General features: G+C 36.3%; 1 protein-coding gene across 4 annotated transcripts in view; it reads left to right on the forward strand.

Annotated features, from left to right (window-relative positions):
• mib2 (MIB E3 ubiquitin protein ligase 2) overlaps positions 1-22,313 on the forward strand; it is a 72,675-nt gene that overhangs the window by 34,115 nt on the left and 16,247 nt on the right. For all 4 annotated transcript variants that reach the window (XM_028452076.1, XM_028452075.1, XM_028452077.1 and 1 more), the window contains exons 4-13: positions 2,920-3,026; positions 6,119-6,313; positions 9,109-9,251; positions 10,340-10,447; positions 10,585-10,689; positions 12,216-12,378; positions 12,921-13,054; positions 15,477-15,625; positions 16,784-16,940; positions 18,327-18,481. In XM_028452076.1, coding sequence (XP_028307877.1) covers positions 2,920-3,026; positions 6,119-6,313; positions 9,109-9,251; positions 10,340-10,447; positions 10,585-10,689; positions 12,216-12,378; positions 12,921-13,054; positions 15,477-15,625; positions 16,784-16,940; positions 18,327-18,481 — 1,416 coding nt within the window. The remainder of the gene's footprint in view (positions 1-2,919; positions 3,027-6,118; positions 6,314-9,108; positions 9,252-10,339; positions 10,448-10,584; positions 10,690-12,215; positions 12,379-12,920; positions 13,055-15,476; positions 15,626-16,783; positions 16,941-18,326; positions 18,482-22,313) is intronic.

The following is a 22,313-nucleotide window of genomic DNA, read 5'->3' on the forward strand; positions in this document are numbered from 1 at the left end:
TGCCAATAGAACTAACAACAGCTGGATTAACCTTGATGTAGAGACAAAACAAGCTGCAAACTTGTGTGTCCAAAAGAGACATTCCCGAGTGGTGACACTATGGAAGAAAAGGGAAAACAAAACTTCCAAACACCTTCGAAAGAGGAACTATTCTTGCACTGGAGGAATGCTAACAACGTCTGGCAGGGAACAAGGCCAACACGAACAACGATAGAGAGGAGGAGGAATAAAAAAAATAAATAAAAAAAAGACAACACTGACTACAGATGAGAATACACAAAAAAGGACTGTTCAGAACAACTCAAGAATGTTTGACCAGAGAGACATGTAAACCCATGTAAATTTGCGATGGTAAAACAGGGGACGGGACCCAGATAAGCAAACTGCTTATCGCGTCTCCTTTTTCGGCATGTACAAAAAAAAAAAAGTGAATGTAACCATGTCGGAAATAAACTGAATAAATAAAAATAATAAATAAATATTAGTCAGAAAACGAATATCAGATTTTTTCAGACTGCATCTATAATCTCCGATATATATTATATTAAAGATGTCCTGATACAACTTTTTCATTTCTGATATGATACCGATATTGCAGCCTTGCTTATCGGCCGATACCAATATTGATCCGATATCAGTATGAATCATACATACATTTTTTTTTTTTAGAATATTTCTTTTCCTCTCTTTTTTAAATAAAAATATAATAATTACTTATTTTGCAGTGTGGAATGTTAGAAAAGCCCTAATCAAGTGATGTTACTCAAATAGAGAAGTCAACAACAGTAGGTATGAGAAAAACTCACCTATTTATTATTAACCAAATGGTTACATAATTTTTTACCTCCAACATAATATCTACAGTATTCTACAATTGAATAAAATAAATAAAAAAATAGTTGGAAAAAATCGGAAAATCCAGAAATTTGAATCGAATATTCGTTTTCAGGCTAATATTGGACTGATATCCGATATTGGATCGGAACACCCCTGTATTATATTTATTCAATTGTAGAATACTGTAGATATTGTGTAAAAGATTAATATGTATGTAACCAATTGGTTAATAATAAATGGGTCAGTTTTTCTCATACCTACTGGTTAATATCAAAATTAAACGTGGAGATGCAGCTGCTTCTCTGCTAACACCTCAGCATGATGTCTTGCTAGGTGAGCTCGTAAGTTCGTCGTGTTCAGACAATATTTCACGGGAGCGAGGCAAATCTTACAGACACCGTTGTCTTTATTAAGCTTGTTTTTACTCCCTTTAAGTTGGAAGCCAAAGTACTTCTAAATAGCTTTGTACCGTGGAGGCGTTTTTATTTTGTTAGCCATGTTGTTTGGGATTTCAGTCAGTCCGTTTTTCTTGTCTGCACATGCTGTCAAAGGTCAACACTACAAAAAGTGCAATCATTATGAGACAGCGATGCATGTTTTGTTATTGCAATAAAATAAATTGATTTATTTTATTGCTTAATTGTGACCATCACCAGACCTCCCTAAGGAAGGGTAAGAAATCTTTTATAGGGAGGATATAAAAAGGGAGAGCAGTGTTACACCTAGGTGGGGGGGGAGGGGAAAGGGAGCAGGGAGGAGTGACTCAAGGTAGGAAATAAAAAGGGTGGGGAAGAATAGATTATTTATCAGTCAGTCCGCTTCTGCCACTGTGACTACCTCTACTTCAGAAATGGCTCTACGGCGCCATCTACGGGAGTGGAGGTGCGGAAGTGGCACAATTTTTAAGGCTTTTATGTAGGAACAGGAGCTGGTCAACATGCCCAGTAGTTTGGCTGCTCTGCTGAGAAATGACAATGTATCCAGCAGTAGAAAAACACACATCCACGAAAATGTGAAAAATACAATAACAAAAATATTGATGAAATATCAGAAGAAAAAAAAAAAACACACCCCTAATGTGTACATAAATTTTTCCATTTCTGTAGCTAAACATAAATACACTGCTCGAAAGGGAGTGGGATTACATTTTTCCTTTAGTTTTTAAAACTTATGTTCCTAACATTTTCATACAAAATCTTTGTTTGTACATTTATTTAAATATATGAAAACTTTTGCATTGCTTGTGTTCATCCCTCAGGCTGTTCCACAGTTTGACACCCACACACAGACACACAAATACTTTTCTTTGTTGTTCTGATAGTTTTGATTTTGAAATTCCTCATTCTCCTTATTGTGAAGGTAAAAAAAGAAGCTTTTACTGATATAACAACTTAGCTACATTTTTCATTCTGGGAAGAAGAAATTAACTAATAAACCTAGCAGAAAACAACTGGTTATAGTCAAGTCTATTTATATAGCACCTTTCATGTACAAGACAATTCAAAGCACAAAACAAACATCACAGTAACGCTAGCACACCATAAAATTACATTTTAATGAGGAAAAATCAAAACATGTAAAAAAAATATCAATCAATAAAACAGGATAATATAGGATTAAATAGTGTGATTGTTTAATTAAAAGCAGTGTCGAATAAAAATGTCTTTAACCTTAATTTAAAAGCTCTGAGAGTTTGGGCAGACCTGCAGTTTTTTGGGAGTTTGTTCCAAAGATGAGGAACATAAAAACAAAACGCTGCTTCTCCATGTTTTGTTTTTGTTCTCAGAACATAAAGTAGGTTTGTCCCAGACGACCTGAGACCTCTGGGTGGTTGATATTGGAGCAGAAGTTCTGAGATGTATTTTGGTTTTGTACCATTTAGTGCTTTATATGCCAATAGCAGTATTTTTCAGTCAATTGTCTGATTCGTGTTGATTAACAGTGATAGAAAATCTAAGATTTGGGCCTTCTGCCTTATTACGTGCAGCTTAAGTATAAAGTGGACTTTGTCTGAAAGCTTTTCTAGAGCAGCTTGACAAAGCCCTCACCAGTTCAAGATGTATCTTCTTGATCTAACCACAGAGTGAGCCTGGCACCGAGGCAGAACCTCCCACGGATCATTCTCAAAGGAATCTTCCAGGGGGTTAAAGTGGTTCGTGGACCTGACTGGGACTGGGGCAATCAAGACGGTGAGTGTCATGTCTGAGTGTGTGTATGTTTGTGTGTGTGGTGAAAGGACTGATCATACCACTAAAGACAGGCATACACTGTGCGATTTTTGGCCCATTTTGAGACGATTTTTGACTCGTTTTTTGAGATTGTGCGAGTCTCTGCTAGATTGTGTGTCGTGCATCGTGTAGTATACATGGGGTCACGAGAAGCGATGAACACCTCACGACCAGTTCCCGATCAGCAATCGTATGATCGTAAGAAAACCAAACATGTTTGAAATCCAGTCGCTCCACGTGAGGGTATCTCACGGACCGGATTACCTTAAACGCTCACACTGCGAATGCGCGAACACCGGAGGACCGCTGTAAAATTGATGGACTGTACTGCCCACGTCTGTCCATCCAGCTCCTGGTCCATCACATCGCCTTCTTTCCTTTTTTGAAAGCTCTTTTTGCTGAGATTTGCGAGTGTCTCTCCACTTCCAGGTTCTTCTTCTTCTTCTTCTTCTTCTTCTTCTAATTTGTACGTTGCATTTCCGGAAACAAGACCCCGACGTGTCGTGTATAAACGTACAGTGTGAGCAGTCAGAGCGTCAGTCCGTACAGTGTGTGAACATGCATCGTGAGCTGCAAACATTCGAGCTCTACACATGAGTTGCACAGTTTCAGCTGGAGCTGAGTACGACGATTGAAAAAAAATACACAGTGTATCCCAGCCTTAACCTGGCACCGCTAACTCAGCAACTTCCCTCCTGCCTCAGGCACAGAGCGGTAACCTCTTCAAAGCATTTCACATTTCACCATCCAGACCTCCATAACACTACATCTCATTAACCTGTGAAATGTTGTGCCAGCATGTGTCTGTGCGTTTATGAGGTCTGTGACTCATGTGAACCTTTCCTACAGATGTCGTGGTCCTTTATGTGTCCCATAGAGTCCCATGTTTTGTAACAATTATGATGTTTTTCTAGCAATGTTCTGAGAAGCTCCTTCAATTTAAGTAGAAATGCTGTTTACCTAAAGTTTTATACATAAAGGCTGACATTAACCTTTGATTATTATGACATGACACCTGTCATTAGCATGAATAAGGTGTCATGAAGGCTGTCATTAAGTGTCATTTGTTGCCCTAACCTCTTACCAGGGTTGGGGTCAATTATAATTGTAATTGTGTAATTGATCATTAATTAAAATCATGGCGTAATTGCAATTTTAAAAATCTGTTGCTGTCGTAATCGTAATGAAACTGTAATAGAGTTCAGATAATGGACTTTTTAATTGTAATTGCCATGACAATTGTATAAAAATTGGCAATTATAATTTAACACAATTCTTGGGAACCATGTTACAGTTCTATGTACAGTTCTACACATATGTAGTTAAGAATTATTAAAATATGTTTAAGCTTTCCCACATTTTACCAATAAAAAAAATGAAATTGAGGGCTACACTGACACAATAAAGGCTTAGACGCCCACACTAAAAATATTAAAACCTATGTTTTCATTGATTAGGAAGCCTAACAAGGTAACCAATAGATAGCAAAGAAATTAGATGATAGATATTTGTTTTTAGTGTATTTTACAGCTGATTTAGAAGCTGTAATCATAACAGATGCTAACAGAAGAAGGGTTAAAGGTCCAGTATTATGCTATTTTTCTCCATTTTTGTTTGAGAACCCCAACAACATATGAGGCTAATTTTCCCAAACTTGCCTGTTTCCTGTAGTTTTAGCCCTCCACTGACCGCAGAGATAGTCCATTTAAGAAGATAGTCCATTGTTTTGTCCAACCGCTGCATCACATTGGGTCACAAACACGTTAGATTATCCCATAAAAGTGATACAAGGCGGTATAACGCCGGGATTGTCAGGAGGAGGAGTTTCGGCAATGCGACGTCACAACGCGCGAAAAATCCAACTGACTTTTTACAAAATGTGGAATAACAAGGGAGGGAGGAAACAGAACTTTTTCAACTTTGGCCCTCTGAATGAGGCTAAAGGAATGTATATCACTGTAGCAAAACCATTATAAAGTGAATTTTTCATAATACTGCATCTTTAAATTTTATTAGATTATTTGTTTCAGGCTCAGTATTTGTTATTGAACTTAAGTAATTGAGAACGTAATTGTAATTTATTTTCTGTGAATAAAAAACAATTTAAATTTAAATGGTATTGCAAAAAAATGCTGGTCACTATAATCGTAATTGAATTGAACATGGGTTACTGAAAATGTAAAATGTCAAAAAATGCCAGCATAGCTCCAAAGGTGTCATAATTTAGTGAACAACACTTAATGACAGCCTTCACAACACTTTATTCATGCTAATGAGATTGTAATGTCAACCTTATGCATGCAACTTCAAGTAAAGTGTTTTCTTTAGTGGTTTGGTTTACAGTGTCACTAAAAGATTTCTCATAGACAGAGATTATGTTTCTCAGCAGTTGGGCTGAATAAAAGCCCTGGAATGTTTCCTTTGTGGATGTTGTTTTTGGAAACGGGAAGAGAGAATGTAACATGTTTGATGTCAGTCAGTCCCTGTTGGGAGAACAGCGTTGCAAGAACAAATGAGTCAAAATGTCCTTCTGGTGTCTTTGAAATCAGCGCCTTGGGTTTTGGTTAAGCCACTCTTCAGGCTCAAATGGTGTATGCTGAGAATGCCCACAGGATAGCCCCCACCCCCCCACCCCCATGCATGTTGATGTCCGGGTCACTGTAATGAACTTAGTGTGTTTCTTTCCATCGTAAACGGTGATGCACAAATCCCAAATCATCTCGTCGTTCATCATCATGTTCTTTTACTAAAAATGCTTATTGTTTACTGTGAAACTGTGTTTTGTTGTCTGCTGTTTGAATTCTAAACAAACTTTGAGTCTTTGTGTTCTTCACACCTTCATTTGTCACTTGATTGTTTAACGTCTGCTCTTGATATTTCACATGTTTTTTTCATTCCACATACACACCCAGCAGTCCTATTTAATGTTTTTTCTCCATCCTAGGTTGAGTTTTAAAGTCAAAGATACTGTTTGTATATACTATGCTTGCATATCTTGTGTATATTTCTTTTTATACGTGTGTGTGTGTGTGTGTGTGTGTGTGTGTGTGTAGGTGGGGAGGGTAAGGTTGGGAAGGTAGTGGACATTCGTGGCTGGGACACAGAGTCTGGTCGCAGCGTTGCTAGTGTCACCTGGTCCAACGGCACCACCAATGTCTACAGAATGGGCCACAAGGGCAAAGTAGACCTGAAATATTTGTCAGACGGCCAAGGGGGCTTCTATTATAAAGATCATCTACCAAGGCTGGGTAAGACATGCCACTCTTTGGATAATTCATCTGTTGCACAAAAGGAAGAATCGGTATGTAACCGTAATATTTTGTAAGGTAATGTCAATGCCAGTTGTACGCTATTTGATATAGAAACCTCTCCGAAGTTTCTTAAAGTGCAAACGCCGTATACTGAAAGGTTCTTGTGTAATTTAGCAACACACCATTGCATATAAAAGACTGCTACAAATGATAAACAAAACAAATGAGGAGTTTTTATATCTGGGAAAAGACAAGAACAGATATTTCGATATGAAATATTAGATAATTTCAAGGCATTCTGCGCGTCTTTCAGGGGAGCAGAACCTATAAAACTATAAAACAAATCTTAAAGGACACTTTACAATATTTACACAATCTTTTTTTTTTAATTAGACCATGGTTATAATAGTTTTTGGAGTTTTACATTAGTTTTAGTTTTTAGTTTTTATTTAGTTTGAACTTTTGTTTTTAAATCCAATTAGTTTGAATTAGTTTTTAAACAACATTTGGTAGATTTAATTAGTTTTTATTTTATGGGAATGCTTAGTTTTAGTTGAGTTTTTATAAATTTTAGTGTTTGTTTTCATTTAGTTTAGTTTTTTTTTTTTCATATATTGGGGCATTTTTCAGGTGCAATACTCAAAATCATCTGAACAAGTATTGTATTATAAAAACTCAACAATAAATGCATTTAAAACATTTACAAAGACGCAAACAAAGGATCTTCTTTGTTTGTTTATGTTAGTTTTGTAAACACAAAAATGTTTTTTACTGATATGTTTTGTCTTTTTTTTATTTATTATAGATAATTACAATAACCCTGCATCAGACGTACAAAGACAATTACTTCATGTGTTAGTTTTAACAAGAACAAGTTAATTCATATTGGTGTGATATAGTGACTCTTTGCTTCAGTTTATTCATATTTAGGATATTTTTAGCTTACAATAAATACTTGTTTAGTTTTTTGGCTGTAACTGTAGCTCCAAAAGGAAATTGCTTGGAGTTTTCACAGCAATTTTTATTGCAATATATCACAAATGCAAAAAACGTTTCTCCCTCCCCGTATGGTATGTGAAAATAAATAGATTTCCAGGTACAAGTCAGTCTTCAGCTTGTTGAAGTTTTAATGAGTTTGTGGTTGACTCATGAAAGCAGCCCAGTGTGACCAATTAAAGAAGTAGTTGAGAAAGCTTACCACACGGTCTGTCACATGACCATTAAAGCTATTTGCTAAGTGTATCCTTCCTATTTCCTTAATCTCACTAAAAACTGGCAACACCATCCCCAAAATGGATCCTTCTTACTGATACCATAAAGGTATTTTATGCTTTTTATTGTGTGTGTATGGGTGATGCTGGAGGTCTCCTTGTTGATGCTCTATGGCAGTGTTTCTCAAATTAGGGTACGCAATGGCACTACAGGGGGTACTTGAGAGTGATGAAAGCTTTACAAATAGGGGGTTTTAGAATGTTTATTTTTAGTTTAAAATTATAATAATGGTAAATATTACCAGCAACTGAAAAAATGACAACAAAAACACATACATGAAGAGAGAAAAATACTTACTATTACCAGTAACACATAAAACGACAACAAAGACACACTGAATGAGAGAAAAACACACAAGATCACTAACAACACCAAAAAAATCAGACACAGCGACAGAATAATTTAAATAATATGAACAACACACAAAATGACAACAAAAACAGACAAAATAAGAGAAGAATATACTGAAAAATGAAAAAGAACAGACAGACAACAACAAAATATACTAAATGACACAAAAAAAAAACACAAAATTACACACAAAATGATGATTGAAATAATTTTAATTAGAGCATGAAGTGAAAATTCAAGTCAGTCTTGGACGTCAGGTTATGATTTATAGTTGTTTTTTCACAAAATTCTGAGCAAAATGTTGTAGTCGGACAAATGGGGGGGGTACTGGATTGAAATTTAAAAGAAAGGGGGTATTTGAGACAAAAAAATTTCAGAACCACTTCACGATGCACATGTGTCAAACTCAAGGTCCGAGGCCAAATTTGGCCCTTTAAAGCATCCAATTTGGCCTGTGCCGTCAAAGCAAAAAAATCAGAGAAGCCATGAATCATTGTGTCTAATACCAACTAATACAGTTGTAGTTTTCTCCAAAATAATACACAAATTCAATGAAAGGGCTCACATTTTCCCCATGCTTATATCACACGATGGAAGTCATTTTTCATCTCAAATTATTATCATTATTTTTTTTTTTTTTTATATTTATTTACAGAATAAATTAACAAAAAAGGCTTCCACCCCAACCACCTCCCCCAAAAATTCATACCACAATCACAACCACAATCATCCACACATTCATAGTGTTGTGACAGGAAATATAAATAGAAAAGGAGCACAAAGCAAACACAAATGAATATCATAACAAAATGAAAAATAAAATAAATTCAATAATGCTAATCAAAAATCTCAAATCATTAAACTAATTCTCAACTTTTCTAAAATCCTACAATTTAATTCAAATTATTCCACAAAATTTCCCCAAATTACATAAAAAATTGGTCACAAAATCAAGTAAATTGAAAGTGAAGATGGTGCAGGGACTAATACTTTATGTCACTTATTGCTTTGATATTATCAGTGTCGTACATATTTTAACATTTATTCATATGTGAAAGTGCAAACTAGAGCACAATAATGATTCAATTATACATTTTCCCAGCCCACTTTAGATAAACTGCTTTGTGTTTGGCCCCTGAACTGAAATGAGCTCTATGGTGTATATTCAGGTGAGCATGCAGAGCTGCAGAGACAGGAGAGTGCTGACGGACACTCCTTTCAACAAGGCGATAAGGTCAAGTGTCTGTTGGAGGTGGACATTCTGCGACAGATGCAGGAGGGCCATGGAGGCTGGAACCCAAAGATGGCTGAGGTATAGACACTGAATGAATACCATATGTAATTTATGTAATTGACATGAACATTCTATTAAAATTGTCATTTACAATTGAATTAAACACAAACCTGGGGAACCATGTTACAGTTCCATGGCTTACACATACGTAGTAAACAGTCACTAAAATATGTATCATAAGTTTTCCCACTCCCTGTCAATTCCCTTCAGGATCATGTTACCATTAAAAATTGAAATCGAGGGGTATACTGACAGAAACAAAGTCTCAAACACCCACACCAATTTTATTACGGTAATACCTATATTTTCATTGATAATGAAGCCTAACAAGGTAACCAAGTGATGAGAAACAAATTAGATGCTAGAGGCAAAGCAAATTCATTTGTATAGTGCATTTCATACACAAGTCAATTCAATGTGCTTCACAGGATTAGAAAGTGCAACAAAAAACATTTATTAGTTTAAAAATCAATTTGAACATTAAAATCAGCAGTAAAAACATTTAAAATAAGCATTTAAAACTTTAAATCAACATTAATATGATTACAAAACAAAAACAAACCCCTTATCATAAGAGATGCTAAGAGAAAGCTAACGCAATAGGAAGGTTAAGTTTTAAGGGCTTGTTTCTTTCAGGCTCAATAATTGTGATTGATTGTAATTTAACTTTAGTAATTGAGATTGACTTAGAGAGTAAAACAATAATTGTAATATTAATTGTAATTGGAAAAAATGCCGGTCAATCTAATAAATTATAATTTAATTATGATTATGACAGCAACAGATTTTTAAAACTACATCATTGTATTTAATTATCAATTATGAGATTACAATTATAATTGACCCCAACCCTGATAAAAGCACACAAAGTATTCATCGTGTTTGTGTTTGTGTTTGTGTTTGTGTTTGTGTTTGTGTTTGTGTGTGTGTGTGTGCGTGTGCGTGTGTGTATGTGCGCGTATGTGTGTGCGATGCTGGGCCTACAGAGCCTTTATATAAGTGTCTCAGATGGACGTTTCTGCAGAGCCAAAGGAAACGTTACATCACAGCAGGTCAGAGCAGTGCATTAACGTCCAGGGTGAAAGAGTGTTTTTTTGTGTTTGCAGTACATTTGTCGGATCGGGACCGTTCATAGAATCACTGACCGAGGAGATGTCAGAGTCCAGTACAGCAACAACATTCGCTGGACTTTTCATCCTGGAGCACTCACTAAGGTACAGAGTATAGAGTTGTATCTCATGTTGTTCACGTATTGATATTTCTAAGAATTACACTATTTAGTTTAGTCATTAACCTTTTTTTTTTTTTTTAGTTTGCAATGATTTGTTTGCCTTCCTTTTTTAAAAATAAGGTGAACACGTTTGGAGTTGGAGAACTTGTAAAAGTGTTGGAGGACATGGAGAGTGTGAAGAGACTCCAGGCTGGTCATGGAGAGTGGACAGACAGTATGATGCCTGTATGTGCTTTTATTCTGTTCATTTAAACTGTCTGATGTTTAAATGTTGGTTTAAATAGCAGACTTTATGTGTTTTTGTACAGCCACTGTGTTGGACTGCTTTAACATACATTTTACCTCCATACTATAGCGGTTTATTGACAAATTCTACTTTTATTGTGGTAATCTAAAGAATTATGTTTTAATATTCAGCACCCTAAAAAACCCTTTAATTTAAAATGTACAAAATATCAGAATCAGAATTGGGAAAAATCAGAAAGGGTTTTATTCGCCAGGTACAGTTTAGAACAGTACAAGGAATTTAACTTGGTAGTTGTAGCGGAAAGACACACATCAACACACCACGGCTGCGGTTTTTGGCGCCATCATGTTTAGATGAGCAGTGGGATAAGAACAGGAGGAGAGGGAGGGGATGAGGGGGAAAAGGCAGGTCTTACACTGAATTCCCGATGGGGAGTACAGTTTAACACTAGGAAAAAAACACCTTGGCATACATACAGTATATATATATATATATATATATACTTTTTTTAAGTAGTATTTTATTTTTTTTATTTTATTCATTTTTATTATTTTTATTTTTCATATTTTTAACTTTGCATTTGGCACTCTCATGGCCATCGTTGCTCCTTATCATTCAGTTAGTTTATCTTACAACCTCTATGTGTAGTCTTGCTCCTTGTTTTCAGTCTGTGTATTATTACTGTTTTTTAATATGCTGCTCTTTGCCTTTCTAATTACCCCTCAGGGATTAATAAAGTTTTTTCTGATTATAGTGGTCATTAGAACAGTAGGCTGTATAAGGTAAAAGTTAGATAATTTACTAATTCTCACCCCATTTTAAAAAATATATGAACAATTTTAAAACTTTTTATATATATATATATAAATTGTATATATATATATACACAGATTCCCTCCCCACCAACTTAATTTTAGGTCGCATAATATAATTCTCCATGGAAATAACAGATTATGGCAGTGATTCCCAACCTTTTCTGGATCATTTTTCGAAAATTAGTTTTTGATCATGTTTGTTATATTATGTCAGTTTATTATTATTATCTTTTTACTGCATTTATTGTGAACTACATTTATATTTAACACAGTGAAAGTATAGATTAGTTGTTTCATTTAAAAAAAAATTCAATAATGTATTTGAATTTTTCAAAATTTTAGGTGACCCCACATGGGGTCCCGACCCTAAGGTTGAAAAACTGTGGGTTATAGGCTGGCTACTTTTAATGTGATGCTTCCCTGGATGTATTCCATAAATAAACATCATTTGTGCAAAATAAGAATACTTATTCAACTTCAGTGGTGGAAAATGTGCCTTTCTTTTTTAATATGTTGTCTCAAACATAATCACATATTGGATTATCAATATTAGTGAAAAAACCAATTCTGATGTGAACCGATATCTCATTTTATGGCTACCATCGGCCAATAATATCACCCATCTCTACTAAAAATCTTAAACTCGGAATTCCTCCATCAACCTTACTAAACCTTCTTTTCCCCTTTAGGTTCTCGGCCAGGTTGGGAAAGTGTTGAAAGTGTACGCAGACGGTGATCTGCGAGTGGCATTCGGTGGCCAGACGTGGACGTTTAACCCCGCGTGCCTCTCTGTTCAACCCGTCGAAGTGGACGCCAACCTAATGACGGCAGAGAACCCCAACGAATCAGGAAGTAAGGCATCTGCCCGGACCTGGGGGCTCATCTCATCTCTAACAAAGCAACTCCAGCTCCAGCATGACCTCCACCTCCTCATCCTCATCTATGTTTTCATTCCTCCTTCTCTTCCCTGCTCTGAGCCAGGCTGTGACTAAGGCTTTCATGGCTGTGCTGCTTCTTCTATTTGTATATTTTTTTTTCTAGCAGTGTGTAGAGAGGATGTGTTTTCCTCAAAGGTGTTGTTTTCTTGCTACGACAGAGCATGTTGACATGGAGAAGCTCTGGCTCATTTGCCTGCATTTGACATCATTTTGAGAGGTTCAGTGTTTGTGTGAAAGAAACACGTGCCTGTGTGTCATCATATTTCACTGCATGTAGTGACATTTCCACTAATTCACGTGTTTCTCCTTCACTGCAGCTTCAACACTTTCATTAACCACTTTCTTTTTTCTTCTGAAAGGATTATTTATCTGTTTTTTACCATCAAAGTTAAAGACTAATTTGATCCTGTTTGTCTTGTCACCCCCCCTCCCTCCCACCCCTGTGACTGTATTTAGGTACAGTCATCTCCGTGTTGGAAAAACTGCTGTCTCAGTCCACAGAGCAGGACAATCCCAGCCGCCTGGTCATCGAGGCAGCGCACGGCAGTGCCAGCAAAGTGCACGAGCTGGTGCTGAAGTACCCTGACAAGGTTAGTGCAGCACTTCTTCGCTTCACTACAGTCCACTAGCTGCTTCCAAAGCCCTTTTTACCACAACTTACTAATACTAAACTGAAGGGTCTCGCTCCTTTTCCCTCTCTGTAAATCATTATTCAACCATCTATTGGCCTTTTCAGCTCTTTTGCCTTTTTGTGGATTATTTTCACACAGTGGCTCTCATTTATCAACCTTGCATGAAAACGGGTGCATATTTGAGTTCACATTTGGTCGTATACAACAGGACCAACGTGTGATTCATGAAACATTTGTCTCTGACCAATCCCAGCGTACAAATGATTGGGAGTTGATAAATGCAGCGGCTGAATTCGATCGTCATTAACTTGTTACGCCCTCCTGTTTTGGAGGCCCCGCCCACCGAGGTCAAACAAGAAAATAAACTTTTCCAAGATGAAAATCAGCATCCTCATATCTGAGGTGGAGCAAAACAAAGATGTGCTTTTTGTGAAAACTGGAATTAAAGAAGCGCATTTAAATGCTCTGTGGAAGAGGATCATCTACTGAGCAGGTGACGTCTGCCCCCCTGTGTGCGCTGAAAACTACTTTACAGCAGAGATCCTTGAGACGCACGGATATGCCGTTTATATCAGTCCACACGCTTTGAAAATAAATATCACATTAAAATAAATTACTGATTGAAACTCTTTTAAAAAGCCTTAAATATAAAAATAAAAATATTTATTATGCCTTCAGCTGATTTTACTATAATTCATCACATTACTGATTACTGCAGCACATTTATAAAAGTGAAAGGAACTATTTACATTTAAAAGCATGAATGAGATCCTATTCTCTCCGTATAACCCTCAGTGATGTGTTGTACGAATCTCATTATCCCGTGTGTGTGTGTGTGCACTGAGTGAACCTATGCACTCCTGCTTGGACAGTAGTTTACCGGCGGGGTTATATAGTATTCCGTGAAAGGCAAACCAAAAAAGTCATAACGTGGGCTTTAAAAAATAAATAAATACATGATTTTACTTAGTTTAATTTGTTTTACTATCCCCTTTAGATCTTGTCTGAATGTGTGTCTGCTTAAGCTGATCATCGTAGCGTACTCTCAAGTCAAATAACTACCGAAACTTGCGTGAATATGGTCGTTATTATTCGTAACTCTCAGATCTGAATGTACGAATGGTTGATAAATGAGGGCCAATGTGATGGTCATTTTTTCTTTTTATGTATTAGCAATTTCTAAGTAATAGCTCACAATGATACAATCTCAAAGTAAGGGCACAATTATACTGAAAGAAAACAACATTATGAAACCCCAGTAAATTGAGCTGCATCCCATTTACTTGTTCTTTAACCCTCCTATTATACTTGAGCTCAATTTGACCCCATTCAATGTTTATCTAAAAAAAGAATAGTTTTTTGCTTCATATTTCATGACTGTATCTAATTTGCTGGTTACAATTGATTAGTTATAAAATTGTCATGATATTTTTTTCAATGTCCTGAACACATATTGCATGCATCGGTGTTCACCTGGGGTCAATTTGACCCAAACAGGGCTGTAGTCAACTAAGGAAATGGTTGATCGACCAAGACTATGGCACACGTAGCGATTAGTCGACCAAAAAATAAAAAACGAATGAGCAGGTACAGAGGAGGACGAGGAGAAAGAAAAAGTGAGACAAATATTTTGTTTTGGCGTTTTGTGGTGCCGATTTGCTTTTAAACACAGACCATTTATGATATGAACCTTATTCAAGCTTTGACCACAACCCGACAAAGCAAAAGTGAAACTTACAGGTCCGACAGACATTAGGTTTTTATATCAAAGCCCGACCTGAAACCGACAATTAAAACCTATTTTTTCCTCATACAAATTACATATTTACGTTTGTTTTAGTGGTAAGCCTGCTTTTATTAATAAACAACTGTTAATGTCAACATCAGATCAGCGCAAGGGGAAACAAACGCACGTCAAACACAGGTGCGCAGTGTGCCCACGGCGCCAGAGATAGCAGTGGATCTATTAACATAATCCACATATCAAATATAAGGATAATTCATGTTTTTGTGCAGAAAAAGGATTGAATCAATAGTGGATGCTTGTGCTTCAAGCCTGTCTTAATTCGTTCCCTCTCTGCTCTGAGGACAGCGCACTGACAGCTGAAGAGCAACACCTTTTTTTCTTTTTGCACTATAGTGATTCAAACAGATCAAAAATAATCTACACACATCTCCATCGCAGTTTATTCATCCTAATGAATTAAAGCCGTTCTAATTTTATCTGCTGTGTGATGATGACGGCGCTTCCTGGGATTATGTGGATGACGAATGTGGATGTTGTTCGTTCACAGATTATTATTCCCTCTCCCGTTTTGGTCGCAGCTCTGTTTGTCTCTGAGCATCTATGAACCTATACCGCTGTCTGTGCTCCTGGCAGGTGGATATTAAGAACCAGGGGAAGACTGCACTGCAGGTGGCCGCTCACCAAGGCCACATGGAGGTGGTGAAGGCCCTGCTGCAGGCCAACAGCTCCATTGAGGTTAAGGATGAAGATGGAGACACAGCGTTGCACTACACTGCCTTCGGGTGAGGACACATTCCAGTTTGATTTAAAAGTGGTTTGCATACACATGCATATTTGTACAGAGATAACTAGAAGATTTTTAAAAAAGTGTGTTTGACAGGAATGTTCATGTCAGTTTCATTAGTGAGTAATAAGGATGTTATAGATTGCGATATTTCACCACATAATTATTGTATCGATCCAAAAAATCTCCAAATCGATTTTAATCATGTTTTATAACAAAAATACCTCACTCATCATTGCATTTTAGCTTGGAAGTTGCACTTTGCACTTTAGTTCCATGAAATATTTTCATACTGGGCATGTTTATAGATGGATGTGATTTCTTTTTTAAGAACTTAACAGAATCAGATTCTGTTGTAGAAACACTAGTTAAACTTCATTTTTTTTTTTTTTTACATCTAAATCAACAGTTTGATGAACATTCCACTTGTTTTTTATATTGGTACTTTCATTACAGCACCAATAACTTGGTAACAAGTAAACAGCACCATTTACTTGTTCTTGCAAATTAAAAAAATAAAAAACAAATTACATTTCATACCATTTTATACTTGTAAAGGTAAAATTTGTAATTATTGATATCGCGATATATCGCAATGTACACATCAATTAAAATTACACATTTTTTTAAAACTGGAAAAAAAAACTCAAGGCTTACAGAACTGTAAATAATCATTAAATATACTAATAACTGTGAGAGTTTGGTCCCATGCAGACTGAGCTTTATTACTATTTATCTGCAGTCTGTGTAGACGGGAGGTGATGAGGTCCCCGTGCCTCCTTTGTTTTCAAATCCCTCTCTGAACTTCTATGAAGGTTTTATCATCCAAGAGGGTCTTCCTGCTGATATTTTTAATTAAACCCACCGGTAATTGGTCTCTTTTAATCCATCTTGGACTTTAGTTTCTCTTCTCTTTTCCTCATGTGTAAAGACTTTGTCAAAACAAAGCAGCATCTCAAATGTCTAATGTTTCCGTCATGCGTGAGTAAAACTATGATAATAGCATGATACTGGCTGTAAAAAGCAACTCTATAGCTTTCAGAAGCTGCTGGAATTTCTCAGATAGATATTAGCGGAGTTACAGTATAAAGTCTTTTGAACCTTCTATACACTCTTAGTCTGTTCGTTTACCGTTGTTTTTTCTCTCCTGGTTTAGTAATCAGGCAGATATTGCCCGGTTTCTGTTGAGCAAGGGGGCAAACGTCAACCTCCTGAACAACTCCATGTGCACAGCGCTCCACATCGCCGTCAACAAGGGCTTCACAGACGTGGTGCGGGTGCTCACCGAACATTCAGCTGACGTCAACCTCCAGGTCAGCTGATCCAGGCTTGAACTATAGCACCAATAGTGTGTTAATAATAGTATTATCAGGCTGGAGTGCCTTTGTGTATTTATTAGTCGTGGGTTAGTCACTGTTCACTTTTGTACTTATTTAGTAGATCTGTTAGTGGTGATAGACCCACTGAACTCTTTTTAAATAGTTATAAAAACTCATGTATTCTAAGCCTTCAGGGTTTAAAACCTTTGACCTGCTTTTTTTTTAGCATCATTAAGCTCTTTAATGTCTTTTTTAGTTTTTAGATGTTCTAACTGTGCCTGCAGTCAGGCCCAGAACTCATTAACACTGCTTGAACAGTGAGGCCACTCAGCTGTGTGAATGTTTATGTAGTGCACGTTGGCACTTTCTCTATTTGTGTGTTTATTCATTTACAACTTTAGGTGAAACAACCAAGTTTAATGGTATATCTAGTAAAATGTATTTTGACATTAGCCAACCTGTTATGGTTTATTTATTTATGTGTTTATTTGTTTGCACATATAAAAAAAATTGAAAAATCCATCAAGCTTTTATAACATAACTGTGTTGGTAGAGGTTTAGAAAAAAGCATCAGATTAATACAAAAAAATTTAATTTTTCCAAAAATTAACAACACCTGCAAAAGAGTTCAAAGTGGATATAGATTTCAGAGTCTGAGATAAATCGTTGGTTAATTAAAGTTCTGCAATACAGCAGATGAAAATCCCTGCAATGACTTGTTGAATAATTGTGAAAATCTGAAGAGTATTTAAAGAAATTACATAATATGTTTGCTAACTCAGTGGGCAAATGCACATACCTGTACATTAATAAACAATTTCTGTAAATGTTAACATTGAAAATGGACAAAGGACAGAGGACCAGATGAAGATCTATTCGAGAAATACAACATTCTTAGAAATTTCGTTTGGATTAGCAAAACCTTGTTGAAATAAGTTTGACAGGCATTGCCCCAAGCCATATCACAATAGATAAGGTATGGGAAAATTAAACAATAATATAGATTCATCATACAAGAGGGATTAACTACCCAGAATACATTTAATTATTTTCCCACAAACATACTCAGAGTGAGGTTTCCAAGTGAGTTTTTGGTCAACAATGACTTCTAAAATTTGGTTTTATCTATTATATTAATCTTGACTTCATCAATTAGCAAATTCACATGATTTTATGAATGAGATTTTTTGTGCTAAAAATCATGAAGTTAGTTTTATGTACATTAAGAGAATGCTTGTTATGTTTATATAATTCATCATTTGCTTCTCTTATCAAACTGTCCTAGTTTTTTGTGAGATAAGAGGCTAAATCATTTTACAAACACTTTTCAATTCATCAATGTCAATATTCAACTTTTGTTTGTGCCCCCCTGTCCATCAGGACTCTTATGGTGACACGCCGCTCCATGACGCCATCGCTAAAGATTTCCGCAGCATCATCGAGATCCTGATCGTGGTGCCCAACATTGACTTCACTCAGCAAAACCACAGAGGATTCAACCTGCTCCACCATGCTGCCCTCAAAGGAAACAAGCTGTAAGTACAAAAGATCATTGCATAACAACGTTTGGCGATAGGGAAATGAAAACAGGCAGTGGCCTCCAGACAGATGTGACTAATGTCTGGGAATCAAGTGGATATTCCAAGCAGCCAATTTTTTTTTTTCTGTTCTGCTTCTGAAATGATTTACAAAGAAAAACACTTAACTACATATTTTAAGCTATAAAGACAAATGTAAATTATTGGCATAAAGCTTAAATTGGTGTATCTAAGGCGTGACAAACTTTTCAATTTCATGCCAAATGCCTTTCTGAGATCAATAACACTATACAAAATGCCTACACACAAAGAAGGCAATGATTGGAAGCCTAAAAATGTAGCAGAAATGATAAGAACATTTAATTATTAGACTGAATTAGATATGAGACCGGGAACAAAATGTAAAGTGGAACTAAAGTGCCAAAATACTGATTGAAAAATGTATTTCCTTTTTGATTTTCATAAGCTTTTTGCCACAGATTGTAAACAATGTTGCTTTATTTCCTGTATTTTTGACTATTAGTCATTCGCTAACACTTTTAAATTTGGTTTTCATGCAGGTGATTAGCTTAATTTATTTTTTCCATTTTAATTTACTCATGAAATATGTTAGTTGCATTATGAAACATAATGTTACTAGTTTCCTGTTTAATTCATAAATGCACCAAATTTCCTTTTTTGTTTTCTTAAGCTTTTTGTCACAGATTGTACACAATGTTTCTTTATTTCCTGTATTTTTGGCTACTGCACTTTCATGCAGGTGATTAGCTTGATTTAGTTTTTGATTTTTGATTCATTATGAAATATGACGTTTCTTGTTACGTTAGTTCTATACATTTATAAAAGTGTTATTTGTCAGGATTATTTTGGGGGCAATGGGCGCGGGTGGGGCTTGAAAGTTTACCTTTGACCCCTAAAAAAGTTAGATTAACTGATCTAATGTGAGGGTTTGCTTTAGGTGTTGTGGAGGTTCAACTGAGGATCCAAAGGCCTCCTCTGACACAGATCGACAGAGTTTCTGCTGCTGTCAGCAGGCAAACGGTCATTATCAGCCAAAATGCTGCAACGTTTATTTTTTGTGGAAGCCTGACCTTTGCTTCTTCTTTTTTTTTCTCCAATGTACTTTTTTTTAAATTCCTGCATGGCGGGGAAAATCCCCAAAAAAACATAATGCTAAAAAGTGCTTTAAAGGTTTTTCCCAGGAACGTCTAACATGTAGACACGCATTCATTTTTAGTTCCTATATTTGACACAAAATGTTTTCAGTAACAGATTAATTTTAAAGTGATCCTCCACTGTTTTTACAAATGTGCCATGAAGTCTTTGAAATGTCCTTATCAGAAGATCTATGCCTAACAAAACATAATATTTTGCACCATGTTTGTTGTATTAACTTTTAAAAATGGGACTGCTTTACGTTTTTTCTTTTTACGTCCCAGAGTTATCACAATCAGAATCAGAAAAAACCTTAATTTATCCCCGTGGGTTAATTAGAATGGCAAAAAGCCACATATAAGGAAAATTAAAGAAACAATGATAATAATAATAAATGAAAATAACACTAATAATAATAATCATACACACACACACACAGAAAATGAGGAGGTTGTAAGGTAAACTGAATAACAAAGTGCAAATGAATGATTAGGTGCCAAAAGCATATATTTGTAAAAAATAAAAATATTAATGAATAAAAATAAAGTCAAATTATTTATGTTGGATAAAATGGCTTTAATCTTTTTCTGTCAAATAATATATTTGATTAACTGTTCATTGATCAACTTAATAATTTGATCAAGTCTGGTTTCCAGCTGAATGAAGTTGGTGAAACATTGCGACACTTTCACATCCAAGTGAATAAAGTGAGAGGCACCAAATCTACTAAAATATTTATATTACTTCTCTAGAGACGTTTCCTCTCGTCACACATGATTTCCAGACTGTGGCGATGCTCTGCCTTTTTTTTTTGTCTTTCTTTTTTTTCGCTGTTGAGTTTTTACAACCTCACTTGAACTTTCCCTCCCAAATTCTACATGAAGCTGTGTAATGGAACGTTGTCTCTGCTTTTTTTAAGAGGTGCTTTGGAAGAAAGGAAGCAGGAATAAACCATACATTTCCTCCCTGAGGCAATGTCACCTTACTCTAGGTTCCTAATTAGGCTCTTTTTAAGTGTGTCTTATGTAATTGGGTGGACATTATTTTAGTTTTCTTGCTTGACTGCATTTCCTTTGCTCCTCAGCAGAATCTCATCATCAGGTCCTTTTAAACCTAATGACAGTAAAACTGTGGTGGCCTTAAAATGTCTTATGGCTCCAATGTCTTCCTTCCTACTGCACTGATATTCAGTCAGACTTCAGTGAATCCTGAACGCTGAGTGCTAAAATAGTCGATGGAGCATTAAAAACAGGAGCTAGCTGGCAGGCTGTAAGAGAGTGGAAAGAATTGTGGGTGGACAGTCGTTTATTAAACGTCCTCTGATTTGTTCTGGCTTCCATCATATGTGCTGATCTAGAGGTTGAGGCTGCACTCGCCATCATTTATGTCATGTGACACCAGCTACTGCTCACTACAGTATTCGTGTCAACCTGTATCAGGGTTGGGGTCAATTACATTTTTCAATTACGTCTTTAATTATCGATGTTCATGGCGCGTTCACACCAAACGCGTCGAAAGCGGCAGGTTTAAATTCACAATAAATGGTGGACGCGCTTCTAGGGAGCGTCGATGGTCCATCTGTGCATGCCGCGCCTCCTGCGTGGCGCGTTTTGAAGCTTTTCGTGCGGTGGGCGCTTTTGGCGTGTGCGTCCGGCGCTTCCAACGCGGCTGACGCTGGAGTTGAGATTGTTGAACTTTTGGGGCATATTGCGGCGCGTCAACCAATCGGAGCGTTCCACAACCATGACGTATTCAGAATAATGAGAAGAAAAAAAAAACACTAACTGGAGGCGGAGGCAGATGGACAGGCTCTTCTGCTGGAATAGAGCGCCTGGAGTTGGGGTCCTGGTAGGAGATGCGAGCGCCAATGTCGGTCAGCAGGTTGTCAAACTGGGAACGGGAGAGACTGAAGTAGCGCTGAAAGCGACTTTCGTCTGAGCAAACAAAGCCAAGCCACTCTCTGGTCATACAACTGTAAAATGGTTCCACAGGTTTGCGTGTAATTAAATTGTAAATGACAGTTTTTATAGAATTTTCATGCCAATTACATTTTTCAGTTACAATTTTTGTGTGTTTTTGTTGTTACTGTGTGTACTTTTGTTGTCATTTTGTGCATTTTGCTGTTTCTTTGTGTTTTCAATTACCCATGTTCGATTACAGCGACCAGCACTTTTTCCAATCGCAATTAAATTACAATTATATTTATCCTCAGAAAGTCAATTACAGTTACTTTCTCAATTATTAAAGTTTATTTACAATTAATCACAATTACTGAGCCTGAAATAAATAATCTAATAAATTGGGGTGTGCCAAAATATCGATACGATATATCGCAATATTTCGTCTTGCGGTACGTTATCGATACACTGGCGCCAATATCGCAATATATCGTATTGCAAGGTACCTGGCGATACCCAGCCCTACAAATAAAAGTTGGCCTTCCTTTTGTGTTAGCTTTCTGTTCGCATCTTTTATGATAACAGGTCTTAAATCAGCTGTAAAATACATCTATCATTTATTTTTTTCCTACCTATTGATTACCTTGTTATGCTTCCTACTGTAATCAGTCAGGTTTTAATAATTTTGGTGATCTTTTTTGGTGAAATGTGGGAAAGCTTGATATGGAACATATTTCAATAATTGTTAACTACATATGTGTAGAACTGTACATAGA

This window comes from Gouania willdenowi, chromosome 7 (assembly GCF_900634775.1).
Source record: "Gouania willdenowi chromosome 7, fGouWil2.1, whole genome shotgun sequence".
In the NCBI taxonomy this organism is placed as follows: domain Eukaryota; kingdom Metazoa; phylum Chordata; class Actinopteri; order Blenniiformes; family Gobiesocidae; genus Gouania; species Gouania willdenowi.